Here is a 19,687-nt window from a genome sequence, read left to right as displayed (position 1 = left end):
TTTAGAGGTGTTAAAAAATTGCATATAGAACTCAATGTGAATTCCTATTAAAGTTTGAGAACAGTTTTTATGCATGACAATACATTTAATACCAGATCTAAAATGCAAATACAAAACAATTTCTGCATTGTGATAATTAATACATATTGTTGGCTTGATTACAAATATAAATGGAAGAATGAGATGCTCGGGCTGCATTGGTAAGTCTACTACAGCCTGTGGAACAGAGGGCTGGAGACCATGGTTACATCTTACCAAGACTTAAGGAAACTAAAAAGTGTCCAATGAGCATTTTCATGTGATAAAGCTGTTAGTACCTGTAAGGTGTCAGCTTTGAAAGAGTAGGGGGAGGGATGGGACCAATACGGATGGGCTACTCACCAGCCTACAGTAAAGGCAATGTGCTGATTCAGTTTCTGCAGTGGTCTTGAATATTAGGAATAGCATCCTGACAGAAATCAGACGACAGGTGTAGTCTATAGGACATGCCTAGCTAGATCTGTGCTCACATGTGTGTTCTACATTATATTTGGCTGAGTAAACATTAGTATGGAGATCAGAATGGCTCTATGCTATAGAATATGCCTTGCTACGTCTGTGACAACCACTTTTGACATGAAGTTTAGCCCAATAAACATTAATGTGAACTTAAGAAACCTCCTTACTTCTAACAACTATTTTTGCAGACAACAGATTGCAGAATGTTGGAATCTGAAGACAGGCAAGTGCAGTTGGACAAAGCGTTAAAAAAAAAAAACATCAAATGAAGCAATGGAAAGTCCAGAATGAAATAACAATGGTATGGAAAGAACAGATTGCTACGCACCTCATAGAGGAGTCACTGAGTCACAGACATTCACAATGAAAGCTGTCTGTGGCTCAGTGCCTCCTCCATCTACAATTACATCTACATATATACTCTGAAAACCACCATGTGGTGCATGGCAAAGGGTATGTCCCATTGTACCAGTTATAAGGGTTTCTTTCCGTTCCATTCACGCATGGAGCATGGGAGAACGATTGAATACCTCTGTGTTTGCAGTAATTATTGTAATATTAACCTCATGATCCCTATCTGAGCAATACATAGGTCACTGTGGAATATTCCCAGAATCATCATTTAAAGATGGTTCTTGAAACTTTGTTAGTAGACTTTCTCAGGATAGTTCACATCTCTCTTCAATAGCCTGCAGCTCATTTCCTTCAGTATCTGTGAGACACACAAATCAAACAAACCTGTGTCCAATCAATCAAACCTGTGACCATTCGTGCTGCTCTTCTCTGTATATGTTGAGTATCCCCTGTTAGTCCTATTTGGTACAGGTACTATAAATTTGAGCAGTATTCTAGAACCAATAGTGCAAGTGATTTGTAAGCAGTCTCCACTGTAGTTTGACTCATTTCCCCACTATTTTACCAATAAACTGAAGTCTACCACCAGATTTACCCACAACTGAATCTATGTGATCATTCCATTTTGTATCCCTACGAATTGTTCCACCCAGGTATTCATATGAATTGGCTGATTCCAGCAGTGACTCATTGATATTATAATCATAGGATATTGTGTTTTTTCGTTTTGTGAAGTGCACAGTTTTACATTTCTGAACATTTAAGCAAGTTCCAATCTTTGCACCACTTTGAGAGCTTATGAAGATCTGACCGAATAATCATGCAGGTTCTTTCATGCGGTACTTTATCATAGATAACTGCATCATCTGCAAAAAGTCTGAGGTTACTATCAATATTGTCTGCAATGTTATTAATATAAAATATGAGCAGCAAAGGTCCAACACTCTTCTCTGGGGCAAAGCTGAAGTTACTTGTACATTTGAAGATGACTCTCGAAGATAATATGATGCATCCTCCCTACCAAAAAAGGTCTCAGTCTAGTTTTAAATTTCACTTGATACCCCATATGACAGTTCTTTTGACAATAAGAACAGATGTGGTACTGAGTCAAATTGTTTTCAGAAATCAAGAATTACTGCATCTATCTGGCTGCCTTGATCCAAAGCTTTCGCCATGTCATGTGAGAAAAATGTGAGTTGGGTTTCACATGATCAATGTTTTTGGAATCCTTGCTGGGTGGCATGGAGGATGTCATTCTGTTCAAAATACCTCATTATGTTTGAGCTGAGAATATGTTCTAAGATTCTACAACAAGTCCATGTCAAGGATATTGGATGGGAGTTTTGTGGATCACTTCTACTACCCTTCTTGTAGATAGGTGTCTGTTTTTTTCTTGCCGAACTGGGCATTGTTTTTTGTTCAAGGGATCTACAATAGATTATATTTAGAAGAGGGGCTAATTCAGCCACAAATTCAATGTAGAATCAGGCCCTGGAGCTGTGTTCAGTTTTAATGATTTCACCTGTTTCTCAACACCACTGACACTAATACTTAATTCATTCATCTTTTCAGTAGTACGAAGATTAAATTGGGAGAATTTTGCTGGGTTGTCCTTTGTAAAGGAGCATTTGAAAAAAGAATTAAGCATTTCAACATTTGCTTTGATTTGCTCAATTTCATCTACATCTGCATCTACATGGATACTCTGCAAATCACATTTAAGTGCCTGGCAGAGGGTTCATCAAACCACCTTCACAATTTTCTATTATTCCAGTCTCGTATAGTGCGCAGAAAGAATGAACACCTATATCTTTCCATACAAGCTCTGATTTCCCTCATTTTATCTTGGTGATTGTTCCTTCCTATGTAGGTCAGTGTCAACAAAATATTTTTGCATTCAGAGGAGAAAGTTGGTGATTTGAATTTCGTGAGAAGATTCCGTCCCAACGAAAAACGCCTTTCTTTTAATGATGTCCAGCCCAAATCCTGTATCATTTCTGTGGCACTCTCTCCCATATTTCGTGATAATACAAAACGTGCTACCTTTCTTTGAACTTTTTCGATGTACTCCGTCGGTCCTGTTGGTAAGGATCCCACACTGCGCAACAGTATTCCAAAAGAGGATGGACAATCATAGCGTAGGCAGTGTCCTTAGTAGGTCTGTTACATTTTCTAAGCGTCCTGACAATAAAACGCAGTCTTTGGTTAGCCTTCCCCACAACATTTTCAATGTGTTCCATCCAATTTAAGTTGTTTGTAATTGTAATACCTAGGTATTTAGTTGAATTTACGGCTTTTAGATTAGACTGATTTATCATGTAACCAAAGTTTAACGAGTTCCTTTTAACACTCATGTGGATGACCTCACACTTTTTGTTATTTAGGGTCAACTGCCACTTTTCACACCTTTCAGATATCTTTTCTAAATCATTTTGCAGTTTGTTTTGATCTTCTGATGGCTTTATTAGTCGATAAACGACAGTGTCATTTGCAAACAACCGAAGACGGCTGCTCAGATTGTCTCCCATATTGTTTATATAGATAAAGAATACCAAAGGGCCTAAATAACACTACCTTGGGGAATGCCAGAAATCACTTCTGTTTTACTCGATGAATTTCTATCAGTTACTACTAACTATGACCTCTCTGACTGGAAAGCACAAATCCAGTTCTGTAACTGATACAATATTCCATAAACACACAATTTCACTACAAGCCGTTTATGTGATACAGTATCAAAAGCCTTCTGGAAATCCAGAAATACAGAATCAATCTGAAATCCCTTGTCAATAGCACTCAACACTTCATGTGAATAAAGAGCTAGTTTGTTTTTCACAGGAACGATGTTTTCTAAATCTATGTTGGCTGTGTGTCAATAGACCATTTTCTTCGAGGTAATTCATAATGTTCAAACACAATATATGTTCCAAAATCGTGCTGCATATCGACATTAATGATATGGGCCTGTAATTTAGTGGATTACTCCTATTACATTTCTTCAATATTGGTGTGACCTGTGAATATTTCCAGTCTTTGCGTATGGATCTTTCTTCGCGCAAACAGTTGTATATGATTGTTAAGTATGGAGCTAATGCATCAATATACTCCAAAAGGAACCTAATTGCTATACTGTCTGGACCAGAAGACTTTCTTTTATTAAGTGATTTAAGTTGCTTCACTACTCCGAGGATATTTACTTCTACATTACTCATGAATTCAAATTCTGGAATATTTACTTCATCTTCTTTTGTGAAGGCATTTTGGAAGACTGTGTTTAGTAATAACTCTACTTTGGCAGCACTGCCTTCAATAGTATCTCCATTGGTATCACACAGAGAAGGCATTGATTGTTTCTTGCTGCTAACATACTTCAGTTGCTGTTTCATTTGATAGGGACTGGACACTAACCTTGGTGCCACAAAAGCCTTTACATATAACCATAATTTCTTTGGGTTTTATGAAATATAATTTGACAATATTCTGCTACTGCAGTCACTGAATGCATCATGCATTTCTCTCTTGACAACCAAACACGTTTCATTCAGAATATCTCTACTATGTGATCAAAAGTATCTGGACACCTGGCTGAAAATGACTTACAAGTTCGTGGCGCCCTCCATCGGTATTGCTGGAATTCAATATGGTGTTGGCCCACCCTCAGCCTTGATGACAGCTTCCACTCTCACAGACATATGTTGTCAGGTGCTGGAAGGTTTCTTGGGGAATGGCAGTCCATTCTTCACAGAGTGCTACACTGAAGGGAGGTATTGATGTTGGTCAGTGAGGCCTAGTCTGAAGTCGGCATTCCAATACATCCCAAAGGTGTTGTATAGGATACAGGTCAGAACTCTTTGCAGGCCAGTCCATTACAGGGATGTTATTGTCATGTAACCACTCTACCGTAGGCCGTGCATTAAGAACAGGTGCTGGATCGTGTTGAAAGATGCAATCACCATCCCCGAATTGCTCTTCAACAGTGGGAAGCAAGAAGATGCTTAAAACATCAATGTAGGCCTGTGCTGTGATAATGCCATGCAAAACAACCAGGGGTGCAAGCCCCGTCCATGAAAAACACGACCACACCATAACACCACCACCTCCGAATTTTGCTGTTGGCACTACACACGCTAGCACATGACATTCACTGGGCATTTGCCATACCCACACCCTGCCATCTGATTGCCACATTATGTACCATGATTTGTCACTCCACTCAACATTTTTCCACTGTTCAATCATCCAATGTTTACACTCCTCACACCAAGCGAGGCGTCGTTTGGCATTTACCAGAGTGATGAGTGGCTTATGAGCAGCCACTCGACCATGAAGTCCAAGTATTCTCACCTACCACCTAAATGTCATAGTACTTGCAGTGTATCCTGTTACAGTTTGGAATTCCTGTGTGATGGTCTTGAAAGATGTCTGCCTATTACACATTATGACCCTTTTCAACTGTCGGCGGTCTCTGTCGGTCAACAGACAAGATCAGCCCATACGCTTTTGTGTTGTACATGTCCCTTCATGTTTCTACTTCACTACAACATTGGAAACAGTGGATCTAGGGATGTTTAGAAGTGTGGAAATCTTGCTTACAGACGTATGACACAAATGACACCCAATCACCTGACCACAATCAAAGTCCATGACTTCTGCGGAGTGCCCCATTCTGCTCTCTCATGATGTCTAATGACTACTGAGGTCACTGATATGGAGTACCTGGCAGTAGGTGGCAGCACAATGCACTTAATATGAAAAACATATGTTTTTGGGGACGTCTGGATACTTTTTATCACATACTGTACAGCCTTATGCTTTGTTTTACTCCTGTAATGCAGTAATCTCTGTTTCTTTAAAATTTTCTTCACCGTGATTATATATCATAGATGTTCCCTCGCATTATGAACTGTTCTACTGGGTATGTATCTATCCAGTGCAAGGTCAACTATTCTTTTAAACCTGAGCCATAGTTCCTCTGCATCAGGGGAGGCCAAGATTTTGGCTCACGGACCATGCCTGGGCCCAAGTTACAAATTGTTCAGCTCATTTCATATTTCCCCCAGCACCATGCCACACTCTCTGGGTGCGTGGAGATGGTAGAGGGTAAAACAGTGAATGCACCACATTTAGATGCAACTACACTTGCACTGCGTGAGACTTGGTTTTATATTTTACATTTCTCAACAACATTGATAACAAACAAAACATGTTTTCAGTATTAATTAATTATTTTTGGCGCACTGAAGACATGGTATAATTTTTATCTGCTACAAACTGTCAGCATACAGACAGATGCAGACAATTTCACAGAGTTTTGTACTCAACTTTCCATGTAATTGTGACTCATTTAGTTTCATAATTGAAAAAAGGTCTTTCACACAAATACGTTGATCAAAATATTATAGTACTTTTGCAACCCTATTACGGAGACTCAAAACATCTACCTGAGAAAAGCAATGTATACATCCAGGACAGTTTTAACATAAAAAGATTTGTAATTAAAACTGGAATTTCCTTGCAGGTCAACCAGTTACATGTACACATGCACAGAAGCACTTGCAGCTGACATGGTAAACAGTCTTGAAAATAGCTCAAAACAGATGCTAGATTGGCAGTGTCCTCAAAACCTGTATAAAACTGTTGTAATTCTTGCAAGGCCACAATGAATTCTTCAAACCTTGGGTTTTCTTTAATGTGAGTGAGCTTAGAGAGCTGAATTGTCTTTCTCAGAATGCGTCCCTTCTATAATGTTATTTTCTTTCTAAATGAATCCCCACAACCAGAAAGAAGTTATCCGTGCAATGTCTTACAGTAGGTAGTGTGAAGTTTTAAAATTATAAGTCTGCAATCCATTCTGGATGTTCTAATTTTAGTTTCTGCAGTCCTTTTTCCTTCATGAATTGAACAATAGCAAGATTTACATGAAAAAAATTATTCTGGGTATGTCCCACGCCTTCAGTGTGTGAGAGTTGCCCAGAAAGTAACGCACTGCATTTTTTTCTTCAACAATTCTTTATTGAACATAACGAGAATTATACACATGAAAGAATGGTCTTTTATTTACACATCCTATGTTTCATGTAGTCTCTATCTTGTTCTATGGCCTTCCTCCAGCACAAAATAAGGGCGTGTATGCCCTATTGGTGCCAATCCTTGTCCTGGTGGTGGAGCCAGTGCTTCACTGTGTGAATTGCATGCACACTTCCTTTGCTGATTGACAGATGCAGTGCCAACTGCCGAGTCATAATGCACCTGTCGTTGCAAATGACAACACCAGCTCACTGCAACATGTCAGGTGTGACACCCTGGATGGTCTCCCTAACCGCTACAAATCTTGGAGCTCCACCGAACCACCTTCTGATGGCCTCATCCTCTGTGCCGCAGTGACTAACTGTACTTCTGTAGACAGCAGGTGCTCCATTGACTTTGCACATGTATTTGCAAATATCCACCACAGTTTCTTCATCTGCAGTCAGAAATTCAATGACGGCATGTTGCTTGTAATGTACATCACCTACAGACACTATTTTGAAACTGTCTTGCAGCTACGCTACCCATCAGAAGTGACAGAAACTTGGCACACTCACTCAGGAGACTTCAACGAATACATACGTTAATGTTTCGCATTCATAGGATTGTTTTCAGCCGAGAAAAAAAATGTGGTGCATTACTTTCTGGCCAAACCTCATACTTTACAGTAATACATGAAGCCTCCATATTCTTCATTCCATTGAAAACTGCTGCAACTGAAAATGGAATAATGGGTCCAACTTCATATATTGTACTATTTATACCACCAATTTCTTCAAGTGCTCCATGGCTGCAATTTTAGCACAAAGTTTAAATTATATCTGGAGGTACTGTAACGTCATTTTTTAGGAAATAAGCAGTACCCATAGCTTATGCGAACTGAGAATTCTCTTCCCTCTCGTCTGTCATTCTTATTCATTTTAAAGGATTGTGATGATAGATTGCCAGACTGCCTCTTTTTGTGTGAACAGCAATTGGACCTGTGAATGTACTTCATACCATGAACAAATTGTGAAGGGTAAACAGCACTAACATTACGATTCTGCTAAACTCAGAGAGTTGTGTCAACCACAAAAACCTACACTGCAGTGGTAAACAAAATGTTGCTCTGTTGCGGTTACTTTTGGAGAAGGACCAAGCAAAGCTGAGTGACAGGCCAGGCCTTGCCCCACATGTGGCCCGCACATGCTGCACACATGAAGTTTGGCACACTGTGGCTGTCCCTGCTCTAACGCTCCTGCCCTCACTGAGATATGACACTACTGATTTTTTATCTAGTTTACTGAACATATATGTCTGTCTGCTTGTTTTAGTTATCCTTTGTACTTTGGTAATCATTATTGCCGCAACCACGTCTTGGTAGATGGAACCAGTTTTGATGTGGGCATCCTCAAAGAGGAAAGGGTTATTTGTTGCCATTAGATATATTTTCATCATGTGTGGGTTTCCTATTGTCTGTTCTAAGTGGTTTTCAGAGAAGGCATTTAGTAATGCTCACACAATGTCTTATCACAGCTACCATTAACAAAACTGTGTGTGGTGAGAAACATCAAGTGGGATATAATAGGGTTATCAGAACTGAGACAATAAAATACAGACACATTAAGAGTTAAAATCATAACATTTTTTTTACTAAAAGAAACAAACAGCAATCAATTCAAGCATAAACAAGAAAAATAAAAATAATGTTTCATATACAAAAGGAATCTCAAGGCAGTATAGTAAGAATTGTTTTCAAACAAAACAAAAGATATTCAAGGAAATTACGCAGGGCTATCCATCAATGTGCACACATTCAGGTGAGGAGATAGATGAATAGACGACTTCTTCAAAAATTTACAGAAAGTGATAGAGGACAACTTTCTCACTGAATTAGGGTAATGTTGGTTTTTCATGCAAAAATGAGACAAAAATTAAATAATGATTTGTAATAAAATTAAAATAATGAACTCTCAATGCAGTGAGGAGACTTCTGTACAAATTAACAATGAAGTAACAATGAAGCCATAGAACCAGTTTATGGGTTTTGTATTTAGCGCAGTTGAAGACACTGACTGGATGGATAGGAAATAAATAAAGTGAAAAATAAATATAGCCTACAGTGATTTTGGTAAAATAATTTTCAAAGCTAAGTTTACAGTGTATTTTAAAATGAAAGTTTACAATTAATGTGTATTATCAGCTTTGATTAACAGAAGGCATGCCTAAAAATACATGTTTTTAATTTTCCTTTGGAATTATAGGGATACTTCACATCAGTTAGCAGCTTCTTGCAGACATTCATATCAGAATACAGAACCATTGTCTGAACCCAAGGAAGGAGGTAAAGACTACATAAGAATTACCCTTCTGTCTATTATTGGTTTTGTAAGTCCTAATTCAGTTGAAACTAATTTTCATTATCTGTATCAAATACTATTAACAAACACTGGATCTCTGGAGAGGCCTGTTAAAGATGTGCTAGCTTAATGTGGTTTTCTTGATTTTGCTTGTGCTGAACACATATTTTCTTTACTGTAGCTACATATCCCCAGACAATAACGTAACAGTGGGTGATAGTGTGGAAAGTAAGTCAGCACCATTTTGCTCAAATCAATGGCGCAAGGAATATGTCTAAATGCAGGACATGCTACACTGAGCATCTTCATTGGTTTGTTTATGGCTTGACTCCATTTTTCTTGTTACACAGCTACATCCTAATAAATAATGTTGTTACATATGACCATTAATGTCTCTTCTGGTGTCAGCAGATCATTTTAACAGGGTATTCGCTCACCATATGGCCATCCCACAAGTGCTGTGGTGATTACCAGTTTCAATTTTTGAACATGTCATCTTTCTTTGTTTGATACTGCATATTGTAAGTCTTTGTGAGATTCAGATTTAGCATGCTTTCTGTGAATCAGCTGTAGGCTTGTTCATTTATCATCTGAGCAGTGTTACAAATGGTAGATTTTGGTCTTTGATTAGCATGCTGCTGTCACTGACAAACATGAGATTTTTTTTCAAGAGTACTTGAAATTCATTATGAATTTACGTGTGTAGATTGGGAGTACAAGTGGATCCTTTACCAACCATCATGGGACTGTCTTATGTTCCCCCAGTGTGAGTTTAATTTTATTCCTAAGATTGATTTTGCCGGCCGCGGTGGTCGTGCGGTTCTAGGCGCTCCAGTCCGGAGCCGCGCTGCTGCTACGGTCGCAGGTTCAAATCCTGCCTCGGGCATGGATGTGTGTGATGTCCTTAGGTTAGTTAGGTTTAATTAGTTCTAAGTTCTAGGGGACTGATGACCACAGCAGTTGAGTCCCATAGTGCTCAGAGCCATTTGATTTCATCAGTTTCCCTGCAAAATACTTAAAGCTCATGAATCTATCCATTTTCATAGCCAATGATATATTTTAAACACACCTGGAAAAAGTTTTGTAAATATTTTGAACGTTTGACAGACGAGACCCCATAGCTGGAGGTATGCCATGCCTTCCTCACAACTGAGAACCAGATCCAATCTCCATTTGCAGGATAATAATCAGACTGTGGTGGCACTTGACAAAAAATCCAGTCATCTTTATCAAAAGGAAGTAAAAGTATGAAGATTAGGGTGTAATGTCCCATTTTGATGAGATTGTTAGAGATGGAAGATAAGCTCGGATGGTGGAAGAATGAGTATGGTAATTGCCCATGTCCTGTCCAAAGCAACGACACTGGCATTTCCTTTAAGCAATTTAGGGAAACACAGAAAACTGAAACTGGTTAGCTGGATGGGGATGTAAACTGCCAACATTATGAATGTGACCCCAGCCAGACAAAGAGAAAACTATCTTCCTACTGCACAACTCAACACATTAATGATCAAATCTACTAAGATAAAATGATTTTTTTGAAAGATAAAAGAGTGTTGTGCATCTCTGCACAGCTTTCATGGCTTATGTATTTACACTAAAATTTTATGAACCAAGTATTTTTGTGCTTTCAAGAGAACTTCGACAAAATTTCCAAACAGTGGAAATGAAGCCAAAGGCCTACAATGAATGATACATTGGTTTCCTTTTTTCCAGCCTTATTTGTTTTTATGACAGTAAAAACATTTATGACAAATTTTGTCTTTCACAGTTGTTTGTGAACATTATATTTTGAAATTGTGCACTGTTACTCCACTTGTCTTAATGTTCTCTTCCACAAGCGGACATACTGAAATGAATACTGTGTGTGTGTGTGTGTGTGTGTGTGTGTGTGTGTGTGTGTGTGTAGAATTTTCCAGCTTGAATTAGATAAATGATTGTTTCTGATGTAATTGAAAATATAAGCATCATGCTGCTGCAGTGGATCTGTAAGACAATTTCATTCTGTAGAGAATAGTAACTTGAGAAAAATCACATTATTTTTTGGTTTTTAAATACCTGACTGCACAGCTTAGTATCTCTACAAGCAGAATGTCATCTCAAATATCTTAACTTGGGATGGCAATTGCATCAAGATGTGACAACCAACTTTTGGTCCTTACCTTTTCATATAAGTCACTTGGCAATAGATTTGAAGAAAACAAATTCAGTGGCCATTACTATAAGAGTGCACAAACACATGTGTTTTATTGATAACACAACTTTTACATTCTTATTCAAATTCACATAATTGTACAAAAAGTTATTTTATAAACATTACAGGTAGCAACATCTTTTCCTTTTGTACAGTACAAACTCTGCTGCTGAGAGTATTTCAGACAGATAATTGTAGATGAATTTCAGTTGTTGTTGGTCTTGACTGGACAAAACAAACTTAATCAACACAGATAGTGTAAATTCCTGTGCAAAATTAAAGCTGTGGTAAACTTAATAAAACCATTTCTGAAATTTCTCCTTTATGTAAAGACAAACAGAAAGTACATGCAACTCCTTCATGCAGTATGCAGCATAATGTTACAAGCCATGCATGTGACTAAAGTCTTACGTGGATAGTTTTCTTTGGTTTGTATGTTATGTGCAATGATGGAGATGCTTACGTAAATACAACAAAGCTTGTGCTTTCTCTAGATGCACCCAGACCAAACTAACCTTTCTAACAATCTCCTTTTTAGTTCTGGTGGATATGTTACATAAATATAATGTTCATTTTGTCCCATATCATTTATTTCTGGAACTGTGTAATATTCCTCTGAGTATAAAGGCCTATTAGTTGAATTTGCATGATGCACTGGAGACGAAGTAGCCGTTGCAGTGGCACTTGTGCTGGCAACACTTTGGTCATCAGAACTGGAACAATAAAGAAAAAACTTATCACAGTTATGAAAAGCAGTTATATAACTTGTTGCATCCTAAATTGTTGAATAACTTTCTTAAAGGTGACATTATAACCAAGTCAGCTTCTTCTTCATATCCTGAAAAAAATTTTCAAGCAGATTCCAACGTTAACAGAAGGTGCATGCAAAAATATAATAATTTAGAGATGCAGGTAAACATGGTGCAAATGGTCTTACATTGTTTCAGAACTGTGTGAGTATTGCATCCATTGCTGTCTTACATTTTCTGACCTAACTAACTAATATTAATTTAATAACAATCTTTATTGTTCTGATTACTCCTAGTGCTCTGTCATTGAATTTTCTGAAAATTAAGCAATCACTCAAAATTATATTTACTTTGTTGAACGTGAACAATGTGATTATTTCATTTTCTTATGTTTATTCTACAGTCTGAAACAAGATCTCCATGTTGTTGTTGCTATAATAAATCTTCTCCGTAAATAGTACAACCAAATAGCATCCCCCTGTCTCCTCCTTGATTACAATACTTGTAGTTAGTGGTAATGATGGCTTTAATGTCCTTTTTTCAAATGCATATAATATTAAATGTTTGTACTGAAGGTTTATTTCAGTAACTGAACTGATTGTAGCTATTCTTCTATTTTTATTCTGAAGTATTGTTGATTACACTGGAAATCACAGAACACAAAAAATGCTGACAAAAACCTCCCCTCCTCCTCACATCAGTTGGGTCCTTCTCTCCCTGGTGTATGAGTGAGTGATCTTTAATTTTTAACCTTCCCCAGGCCCCCTCTCTCCTTCCCAAGGGAACAAAAAGCAGTTCCAAAAACAAGGACATTGTGTGTAATTTTCTGTGTGTCTGTCGGCAGTACTGACATGTCTCCTGGAAGTAAGTACTGGGCAGCATTTCTGGTCTGTTTCGTACTTCAGTGAAAGACATGTTTGTACACACCATCAGGTGCCATAAAAACTTTATTGAAATGCGCTATTAGTTTCAGTCTATGTGAACCATTTTCTGACAATGGAAAAAAAAACCTTTTTAGCATCTTGCTTCCTGATTTATTAAACATAACTGGCTTAATATTGATTTATATATATCAAAACAAAAATAATCAATGTTCAAAAATATAATATGGATAGATTTAAAAAAAGATCCACTCAGTATGCAGTGGTGTGAGAAAACATATAAATGATGTGTAAATGTGTGAGCTTTTGGAGCTAGTGGCTTCTTCTTCTGGCAGAAGGGCTGTAGGGAATGGAAGAGGCAAAAAAGAACTGGTGAGGCTTAGGATAATGGAAGGGTTATGGAAAAGTCACCCAGAACCTTATGTCAGGGGGACTTATTGGACAGGATGAGAAGAAAAGACTTATTTTGCTACCTACAGTCTTTCCTTCTTGTTCCTTCCAATAAGTCTCCTCTCACCTGGGATACTGGATGACTTTTCTGCGACTGTTCCCATTTCTTAAACCTCACCAGCCATTTTCCTTCATCCCTCTTCCTTTCTCTCCGATCTTTCTGCCAGTAGAAGGAGCCACTGGCTCTGAAAGCTTGTGCATTTCCACTTCTTTTATATGTTTTCTCCTGCCACTGTTTGTTGAGTTGTTTTATTATCTCCATATCATATTTTTAGTATTGACTGAAAAAGTCAAACATCAGTATTTACATTACACATTTACATAATTAAGATTATCTTTTGAACAGTTTTCAAATTCTTCAAGTGTCTAAAAATTCTTTACTATCACCCATTTTTGTGTTTTGTTTTTAAATACTTTTGGTGAGATGTGGTGTGTGTCTGAAGGTAATGTATTGAATAACTTTCCACCTAAACATTCAAAATACACTGTGTCTCCTTCAGCCTAGTTCTAGGTATAATCATGAGTAATGCTTGATGAGTATTATGTCATTGTACAGATTGCTCTAAGCTTGACACGCACCAGATGACCTTTTTCTACCAGTTTTCTTCACACAGCCCCTACAGAATTGCTATACAAAAGGGTACCATGCTTTAATTGGCAGCAAAATAGAACATAAGAGGGACTAAGCAATAGTTTTGAGACACATACGAGGTGTGACAAATAAATAGTAATGAAACTGGTCTCAGAACTTTGATTTATTGCGAACGAAGTTACAACTAACTTTTATTCCCATCAACATATATCCCTCTCATATCTATACACCACTCAACATTTGTCTCCCACTGCTCAAAGCAGTGCTGTACATCATCCATTGTCACCCTCTTTGACAAAACTGTCATTTTTGCTTTTACCTCTTCAACAGACTGAAAATGTGTCCCCTTCAATACACTTTTCAATTTTGGGAACAGATAAACGCCACAGGAATCTGGTGAATAGGAGGATGTTCGAGTGCAGGAATGCATTTGTCTGCTAAAACTCGTTTCACAGATAAGGCACTGTGGGCTGGTGTGTGGTCCTGGTGCAGACTCCGTGTGTCATTCTTCACGCACCTGGTCTTTTCTTCATTACTCTTTCCATCAACTTGATTAGGACTTGTATTTGTAGTATTTCTGATTAATGATTTGACCCACGGGCACCCATTTAGTCATGATAACATCCCTGATTTTGGAAAAAAATCAGCATTTCTTCAGTTTTGACTTGCCTCTGGAAATTGTTTATGCCATTAAAAAACTCATGCATGTGGTATAGAATTATCACCAAACACCTCCTTTACATATGAAACATTCTGCTGGTGACTTTTTTAAGTTCATGAGGAATTTGAGGTCAATGCATGCTCATGGCACTACTACAGAATAACCTCCTCCACATGAAGGCTCGAATGCAAACTAAAATATACAAAAAGATGAAACAAATGGTGGTTGCTCTTGAAGGTTCAACATCAGTTGCATTCCTGTACCAACGTCCTCCATGTGGCGGTGCAACAGGAGGTTCAATTGGCTCAACTCGTGTTGTTTACTAGTACTTAAATAATACATGACAACCATTTACAAATACAGGGTGTTACAAAAAGGTACGGCCAAACTTTCAGGAAACATTCCTCACACACAAAGAAAGAAAATATGTTATGTGGACATGTGTCCAGAAACGCTTAATTTCCATGTTAGAGCTCATTTTATTACTTCTCTTCAAATCTCAGTAATCATGGAATGGAAACACACAGCAACAGAACGTACAAGCGTGACTTCAAACACTTTGTTACAGGAAATGTTCAAAATGTCCTCCGTTAGCGAGGATACATGCATCCACCCCCCATCGCATGGAATCCCTGATGTGCTGATGCAGTCCTGGAGAATGACGTATTGTATCACAGCTGTCCACAATACGAGCACGAAGACTCTCTACTTTTGGTACCGGGGTTGCGTAGACAAGAGCTTTCAAATGCCCCCATAAATGAAAGTCAAGAGGGTTGAGGTCAGGAGGGCATGGAGGCCATTGTATTGGTCTGCCTCTACCAATCCATTAGTCACCGAATCTGTTGTTGAGAAGCGTACGAACACTTCGACTGAAATGTGCAGGAGCTCCATCGTGCATGAACCACATGTTGTGTCGTACTTGTAAAGGCACATGTTCTAGCAGCACAGGTAGAGTATCCTGTATGAAATCATGATAACGTGCTCCATTGAATTGAGGAAGTACAGTACATACTGACGAAACTAAAATGGGCTCTAACATGGAAATTAAGCGTTTCCAGACACATGTCCACATAACATCTTTTCTTTATTTGTGTATGAGGAATGTTTCCTGAAAGTTTGGCTGTACCTTTTTGTAACACCATGTATATTCAGTATGACTATTTAAAGTTAATTTCAAGTCAAGATATAAACAAAGAAATTTAACAGATAGGCATTTGGTGTCAATATTGGATAAAATGAAAAATAATTATTTTTATATACAACATTTTTTAAATTGTCTAGATCACAGTTAGCTAATAATAATTATACAACTGGTTTTGGTTGAAAAAATTGACCATTTTCAGATCTGAAAAGAATAATCAAACAGAAAATTGCTTTAATTAACACAGTTTTTTTTAAAATTAATGTTATTCCATAAATTTTTTTATCACCAGACATAAGTAAAGAGATAAAACATACCAAATTTGGTGAGAAATTAGTGTTACCATATGTAAAATGTATAAAACACAGCATCTGAATAGCAGAAGCATACTTATAAAGAAATATATGAAATGAATATTCATGTATGAGATTGGAATCGCATGAATGCGATAGTTAATTAAAAATAGGGCACATCAGCAGAAGAGCAGCTGCTTCTAACCCTATAAAAGTAAGAATATAAAAACAACATGAGTAGAAGAAATGGACAACAGACACACCATATACATATTCATGTAAAAAAAACTGTATCACTTACAGCAATTTTCTGTTTGCTTATTCTTTTCAGATCCCAAGATGGTTAATTTTTTCGATCAAAACTAGTTATCTACATGTGATATAAACAGGTAAGAGTTTGTAAATCATTTTTAAAATTTTATATTTAGGCATGTTTGAGATTGCTTCTCTTCTTCCTGAAAATGTCAGGTACTACTGAAAATAATGTTCATGGTCTTTCCACAATTAATAGATAATTCATTAGCTTTAAACCAGATATTCAATAACTTAAGGTACTCTCTGTTTTATAGTTTCATATTGTTCAGACATTTTCCAGAATTTATGAACACTGTTTTCATAAAGCACAGATTTACAAGGCATGTTATGGGGCTTATCATTTGCAAATACTGTAAGTAGTGTTGGCTCCAAGCACCAATCCTTTAGAAGGCCCTTTAGTAACGTTCAGAAATTGTGACTTTTCTTTGTTGTAGTTTCTTCTGTTATTAATATAGAAACGTTCCTAGTACCACAACACCACAGTTTCTTCAGTAATATTTTGTAGTTTACAAAACCAAATGTCTTACTTACAGCAACTAGCTTTACTTGATTTAAATAAAATAAAATAAAATAAAATAAAATAAAAAATTCAACAGCTTTGACTGTTGACTTTAGGGACTTGAAACCATACTTGAATTTGTCAGGATATCATTATTTGACAAATGTAAAATTTTGGTATTTGTATACAACAGTCAATTATTTTCTAAATTATATTAACCAGAGATATTGGATGATAATTATTAGTATCAGTACAGGATTTGTCACCCTTTTTATGTATTTTTAAATATTTTGGAAAGCAAGTGTTAACTAAGATCTAAATTATTAATGTGCCCAGAGGATTTAATATTAACTCTATTATTTTTAACCACAAAGTTTAACAAACCATAGATATCTTCAGACTTGGAATAGTTCAGTTTTGCTATTATTTAAAAATATCACATAATTCTGTTTCTTTCCAGATACAAGCTGTCACTATATTTGCACAGTTTGGTAAAACATGATTAGCATAAGCAGAGTTAGCATCAGATTTGCACTTCTGATTACCAGTGGTAATCCTATCCTTTGTAGCATTAACAAAAGAGAGATTAAATTCATCTACCACATCATATCAAAACAATAAAGAACATACCATTCTTTAAATTTCCTCTTACCACTTTTCTATCAAATAAATTGTATTACTGGTCAATGTTCTGTCTCTAGTGCCTCTAATCTGTGCTTACTTCATCTGTAATTCTGAAAGTCAGTTGTTCTCAGAGGATAGTCTAAGAAGTTCAAATCACACTTGTGGAAAGAAAAAAAACCCTGTTGCATACTGACAAGGAAAGATATTTACACCATCATTTTTAAACTTATGTTGCCTGAGGCTTACTCGATGGACTAGTTGTAGAAATGGACCTAGGGGAGACATCGGATGTCGTTGTGAAATTCCTACAATATTTCATTAGCACAAAAGATTAACATCTTCAGGTGTGACAAACACAATGCTAAGTAATGAGTGAAGTGCCAAATTTGGTGATTAATAACAATTTCTTGATTGGTAGAGGGAAACACAGCTATGCTACCTGCAAGACAACAAATCAAGAAAGTGAGAAAAGCATAGTTTTGATTTTATTATGAACTGCCACTTCCACAGTTTCTTCAATATGAGCACCAGAGACATCAACGAGACGCTGTACAGCACAAGATTTGCACCTGGTGGCCAAAATTGGAACTAATGTTTTTCCAGTGGAAATTGGTTTTGCATTAACACATTAGCACATCTACCAAGTTTTGCTGCCATTCGATGATTGCAGCCTGCTTTGGACCTCTGTGAGTAGCCACACTTTTATTATAATCACCCAGTGCCAAGTTTGAGTCCGAGTCTGGCATACAGTTTTAATCTGCAAGGAAGTTTCAAGGTAAAGCACATTCAACAGCTGAGCGGAATATCCAATCCAATTATACCATCATTGTTTGGCTGAATTTCAGCTTGGGAGCTAATTTGGTTCTATTCAAAGGTTTGGGTAGTTTCTTTCTATTACTTATTACTTACCGTACCTCTGGTAAAGATTTGTGAATGTAAAAATTACCACATTGCTCTGCAGTCAGAGGTCATATTAAACTGTTTGAAGATCAGTATATGCTACGTTTGTATGTATTTGCTGTTTATTGTTAACTTTGTGGAGAAATTCAGAAAAGGATAACGTGCAAATTCAAAAGTACGCAAACAGTTATTTTCTCAATAACTATTGCTGCAGACTGCATCAAGTTTTATTCAATAAGTGTCAAACACAACAATCTGAGCTCATACTTACTCAAACAGAACCCATATTATGTAGTAGCAGAGGCAGATACCAAGAGAAAGCACCATGACCAACACAAAGACAAGGCCCCAAGGAAAATGTCTAGAATCATTGGGAGAATCTTCCCAGTAGCGGTCACAAGTGAGGTACCAACACACAGCACGATTCAACTCCTCTGTAACAAAAAGTCACACAAATAAATTATTAAATGAATTTGATGTTACTATATGGCTTAGAAATTTTTGTGTCCAGTTCCTGCCAGTATACTAGAATCCGCAGACTACTAGAATCCGCAGACTTATGTATTGTTCCTTTGTAGATACAACCCATCGTCAACATTGACAAACACTGAAAAGAGTACTCCTCATGTCTTTTTATTACTCTTATTCATGTAGTTTACTATTTTTATCAACACTGCTTAGAGACATTATAAATGCTATCAAATTTATTTATGAGGTAACATTATTTCTGAGCTAACAAAAGTTGAGCATATGTACATACATATCTGATCAAGGATATGTTTGACTATCCAATCACAGAATGTGGTGCTGAGCTCAATAGTCAACTATTCAACTGTTGCTAATAATACATGTGATTTATCTGGATTGTCTCCCTAAACACACTCTCCAATGTCCCAGCCTACAGCAACATTGCACACAGAAATGCCTGCTATTCAACACATTCTTCAGCCTGCAATCCTTCTGGCCTCAATCGCTACCTTCGTCCCTTTTCCCCTCACATCCCCCCCCCCCCCCCCAAATCCCCACACTTCCTCTGTCCATACATCCACAATATCACACTTCCTTCTGTTGTCTTTATGGTACTCTTTTTATTTATGTGCCTGCTTGGAGAGGTTTTTTTCTAGAAACTTTGGTCAAAATGGCCTTGTTATTAGTTTTAAATAGATCTTA

The 19,687-nt window shown here is 37.2% G+C and overlaps 1 protein-coding gene across 2 annotated transcripts in view; it reads right to left on the bottom strand.

The window, feature by feature from the left end:
- The window catches only part of LOC124616082, a 158,980-nt gene that overhangs the window by 51,582 nt on the left and 87,711 nt on the right, over window positions 1-19,687 (bottom strand). For both annotated transcript variants that reach the window (XR_006979843.1, XM_047144331.1), the window contains exons 7-8: window positions 18,789-18,951; window positions 11,928-12,125 (exon numbers count right to left, since the gene is read on the bottom strand). Coding sequence is in view for 1 of the 2 variants with exons in the window: in XM_047144331.1 (XP_047000287.1) it covers window positions 11,928-12,125; window positions 18,789-18,951 (361 nt within the window). In the remaining variant the exon portion in view is untranslated. The remainder of the gene's footprint in view (window positions 1-11,927; window positions 12,126-18,788; window positions 18,952-19,687) is intronic.

The sequence above is a fragment of the Schistocerca americana genome, chromosome 5 (genome assembly GCF_021461395.2).
Source record: "Schistocerca americana isolate TAMUIC-IGC-003095 chromosome 5, iqSchAmer2.1, whole genome shotgun sequence".
Classification (NCBI taxonomy): domain Eukaryota; kingdom Metazoa; phylum Arthropoda; class Insecta; order Orthoptera; family Acrididae; genus Schistocerca; species Schistocerca americana.
The sequence above is the reverse complement of the archived record's forward strand: the minus strand, read 5'-3'. Positions and strand labels throughout refer to the sequence as shown.